The sequence below is a fragment of the Sinocyclocheilus grahami genome, unplaced genomic scaffold (assembly GCF_001515645.1).
Source record: "Sinocyclocheilus grahami isolate Dianchi unplaced genomic scaffold, SAMN03320097.WGS_v1.1 scaffold1477.1, whole genome shotgun sequence".
Classification (NCBI taxonomy): Eukaryota; Metazoa; Chordata; class Actinopteri; order Cypriniformes; family Cyprinidae; genus Sinocyclocheilus; species Sinocyclocheilus grahami.
In genome coordinates this window covers 62,350-66,819 of record NW_015506656.1, presented here as the reverse complement: position 1 = coordinate 66,819, position 4,470 = coordinate 62,350, and the positions used below count along the sequence as shown (strand labels likewise).

The 4,470-nt window shown below is 35.8% G+C and overlaps 1 protein-coding gene across 1 annotated transcript in view; it reads left to right on the top strand.

Moving 5' to 3' along the window:
* Positions 1-4,470, top strand: part of LOC107570560 (type I inositol 1,4,5-trisphosphate 5-phosphatase-like) — a gene marked incomplete at its 5' end in the record, with an annotated part of 51,283 nt that overhangs the window by 41,144 nt on the left and 5,669 nt on the right. The window contains one exon of the mRNA XM_016256793.1: positions 1,719-1,830. Within this exon, the coding sequence (XP_016112279.1) occupies positions 1,719-1,830 (112 nt within the window). The remainder of the gene's footprint in view (positions 1-1,718; positions 1,831-4,470) is intronic.

Here is a 4,470-nt window from a genome sequence, read left to right as displayed (position 1 = left end):
GTGTGTGAGAGAGAGAGAGAGTGTGAGAGAGTGTGTGTGTGTGTGAGAGAGTACGTGTGTGTGAGAGTGTTTGTGTGAGAGAGAGAGAGAGAGAGTGTGTGAGAGAGAGAGAGTGTGTGTGTGTGTGAGAGAGAGAGAGAGAGAGAGTGTGTGTGTGTGTGAGAGAGTGCGTGTGTGTGAGAGTGTGTGTGTGAGAGAGAGAGAGAGAGAGAGAGAGTGTGTGTGTGTGTGTGTGAGAGAGAGAGCGAGAGAGAGAGTGTGTGTGTGTGTGAGAGAGTGCGTGTGTGTGAGAGTGTGTGTGTGAGAGAGAGAGAGAGAGAGAGAGAGTGTGTGTGTGTGTGTGTGAGAGAGAGAGCGAGAGAGAGAGTGTGTGTGTGTGTGAGAGAGTGCGTGTGTGTGAGAGTGTGTGTGTGAGAGAGAGAGAGAGAGAGAGAGAGTGTGTGTGTGTGTGTGTGTGTGTGAGTGTGTGAGTGTTTGTGTGAGTGTTTGTGTGAGGGGGGTGGGTGTGTTAAAGTGCATTTTATTTAAAAATATATATTTAAATTATATTATTTAAAGTACATTTTAAAACACAGTTAAAATTTGAAATAATAGTTTTTGCAAAAACATTTCGATGTGAAGAAAATAATATATCATTTGGATAATATATATTTAAATTATATTATTCAATGTACATTTTAAAACACTATTAAACGTATTCATCACCGTTTTGTTGTATTTCATTTATTTCATGTAGATTAAATAATAATAATAGCAAATGTCTGGACAAGATTATTTTCATGAAATATTTTTTTTTTTACAATGCACTGTTATAAAAAGAATTCAGGGGGAAATGTGATTAATTGTCATGGAAAAAAATGTCATGAATCATCATCACAATCACAAAATCTTAATGAAAATAAGCTTCATTTTCAGAATGCTAAATTTTAAAAATGTAGTTCTGATGTGCAGAGTGAACCTGAGCTGTTTTAGTGAGATAAACCGAGTGATTTCTGCTGCTGGTTTTAGTTTTTGTTATGATAGGACACAATAGACTCCATAAATGCACACACTTCATTCACGGTCTGATTGTGATCTCAGTGTCACATGTAGGAAGTCCATCATTAACATCATAGTGCTGTTATCTGGACGCCTCGGTCTGATGTCCTTTGTGTCTGTATCGTGTACCATCTGCTCCTCAGAGCCTCAGAAATATAAATCAGATCCGCTGCTGATTGGTCCGGTGTTTTACAAGACTGCTCTGCCTGTTTTACACTGCAAAGTTAAAATGCATTTATAATTCAGTGATTATAGAGCACAGATTGACAGCACTGACCAATCACAACCAGTTCTTCCCGATTGTGAGTGAATATGTGACCCTGCAGCACAGAAGCAGTGTTAAGTCGCTGGGGGATATTTGCAGCAATAGCCAACAATACATTGTATGGGTCACAATTATACATTTCTCTTTTATGACAAAAATCATTAGGATATTAAGTAAAGATCATGTTCCTTGAAGATATTTTGTAAACTTTCTACCGTAAATATAACAAAGCTTAATGTTTGATTAGTAATATGCATTGCTAAGAACTTCATTTGAACAACTTTAAAGATGATTTTCTCAATATTTAGATTTTTTTGCACCCTCAGATTCCAGATTTTCAAATATTGTCCGATCCTAACAAACCATACATCAATGGAAAGATGATTTATTCAGCTTGTGGTGTGTGTTTGTGCAGTTATCCGTACAGTGAAGACTCCAGTCAGGGAAAGCAGTACATGAACACTCGATGTCCCGCCTGGTGTGACCGGATCCTCATGTCCGCCTCGGCCAAAGACCTGCTCGTAAAGGTGAGATGATTAAACCACACACGCTTCATCGTTTCTGTCAGATTGTGAGCGTGAGTGATATTAATCTGATGCATTGAGAAATCACATTTCTTCATGATAACAAAGAGAGAGCTGAAACTGAGTTTATTTATTAATTGATGCATTTTATAGCATTAACACCGTTATTCTCCAGTGAAGCTGCTTTGAAACAATCTGTATTATATAAAGCACTGTAGAAATAAATGCTGCGTTCAAAACCACATCTGATGGACTGCGTTGAAATATAATGCTGTAATCCACATTTTCCATTATTCTCACAGTTCCACATAATTAAAGCTTATTTCATATGCAAATATATTAGCCAGTTCAGTTCATGTGTCTTAAAGGAGACACGCCCCTTAAATGAACTGTTTAAATCAGGTTGGAAAATTGAGATTTATTTCTAAATGATGACGGTTTGTGATGTCAAAATCACAAATAAAATGAAATAAAAAAAAGTGCAATGCATGCTTCATAAATGTTCACTGTTTGATTTAAATCTGATCTCTGCTGCTTTTCTTCTTGATTAAACTAAACTGAAGTCCAGAAATGCAGTGTCCTGAAATATAGAAATGGTTTCTGATCTTACAGTCCTTTTCTTCAGCTCTTTATTTTTAGATTTCAGGAGTGCTTTGTGTCTTTTGCTTCATTTATAATATATATATATATGGACAGAAAGAAAGAAAACGCCAGTGCAATATGTTGATTTTTATATTTTTTGTAATTACTGGGTTTCTGTGGATCCTAAAAAGATCTTAAACATTCCTAATTCACTCTTCCACAAATTAAGGCCTTAAAAATATCTTAATTTAGAGCAGAACGCATTAAAATGTTGCATGAACGGCAGTATTTGTGTTTCATATTCCAGCACAAACATCTGAACATCCTTAAATCAAGATACATTTACTGGAGATACAAATGAAGATACAAAGTCTCATTGTTTTGTGAAAAAATGAACAAAATGAAGTGAGTTTATGATTAAAACCAGAACAAATATCTGCCAGTGGGAAATTAAAACTTGTTTCCCTTTGAATTAAGTAGATTTTTCTGACTCCACTGGTAGATATTTGTTTTTAATCATGGACTCGTATCTTCTGTCATGTTATATCTCAAGTAAATGTATCTTAATTTAAGAATCTTTAGACAGTTGCATTGAAAAACAACACAAAATCTTGAGGAAGAGCGTCACTTTTTTTTGCACACTGCTGTATTTTTGTCTTGTTTTCTAGTATAAATATATACAAATTCTTCAATAGAGATTAATTTGCTTTACAAAAAAAATGACTTGAGATATTACGTCTTGTTTTCTGAAAAAAAAAATCTAACTTTTGTTAGTTTTGGCTAAATATCTGCCAGTGGAGCAAGAAAAATCATCTTGTTTAGCTTTGAATTAAGATTATTTGTCTTACCCCACTGGCAGATATTTTTGCTCGTTTCAAATAAAAAAAAAAATTATTTTTATTTTTTTTAGAAAACAAGACTTAATATCTTAAATCATTGAACTTGTCAAGTAAATGCATCCCAATTCAAGAATGCTTAGATATTAGAAAACAAGACAAAAAAATACTAAGTAAGAAAATCATTTTTTTGCAGTGTGATCGGTACGTTTTTCCTGTATTCAAGTGGCTCAGAACAGCTATTCAAGCCTGTTGTGTTTGTAAAATGAATTATGAAGTATTGAAGCATTGCAAATAAATTGACATTTGCACTTTTTAAGACCTTTTTAGGATCCACAGAAACACAGTAAGTAAAGAAAATCAACGTATTGCACTGATGTTTTCAACATTTTGAGAGCACTGTGTTTTCTTCACATGCTCTTAAATTGAGTTTAATTGCGTTTTCTAGTTAGTGTTTGAGCTCTAGTAGTACTAGTGATGTAGCTGAGGCCAGTGGTTAATGGAGATGCTCACGGTTTGTGTTCTGCGGGAAGCGCTGTGTGAGACGAGGCAGATTGTGTAAACAGCCTCATCTATCATGCTGCGCTCTGTTAGCTCCGCGTCGTGTTATTTTCTGCTCGCCGAGCCCTAACACGCCAAAGGTCCACGGTAACGTAATGAAGAGCCAGTCAAGCGCGGCCCCGGCCCCTGCCGTAATTTGTTTATCTGTCTAAAGATTACGCAGGCCGAAAATCCACAATTTTATGCTGCCTTTGTAAATGATCCAGCCTGCGTTTGATGAATGTATGAGCTTCACTCACAAACCAGCTCCTTATTAAAGAAACATCGAGCATCTGCATAAAACATCACAAGCAACAAACAAGCTTAAAACAAGAGAAGGGAAGACATCAATTAAATAAAAAGTCAAATCAATACAATTTCAGATAATTATCATTTTAAAAATGTAAAAGTAGTATTATAAAGCGGAGAGTTCCGGTGCTTGGCTCTGATTGGCTGAGCCGCGTTCGAAGCTGTTGTAAATGACGCTACAAAGTAACACACCTTTGTTTACGTTTGTGTGTTGCTCGGCAACTACTTTGTAGCAACCACAACTGTTTCTGAGGAGCTAACAATTGTTTCTGAGTGTGTGTAACAAATAATATATTTTAAATGTAACTAAATGTTTAACTACATGGGAGTAGTGTGTGTGTGTGTGTGTGTGTGAGAGCGAGAGAGAGTCTGTGTG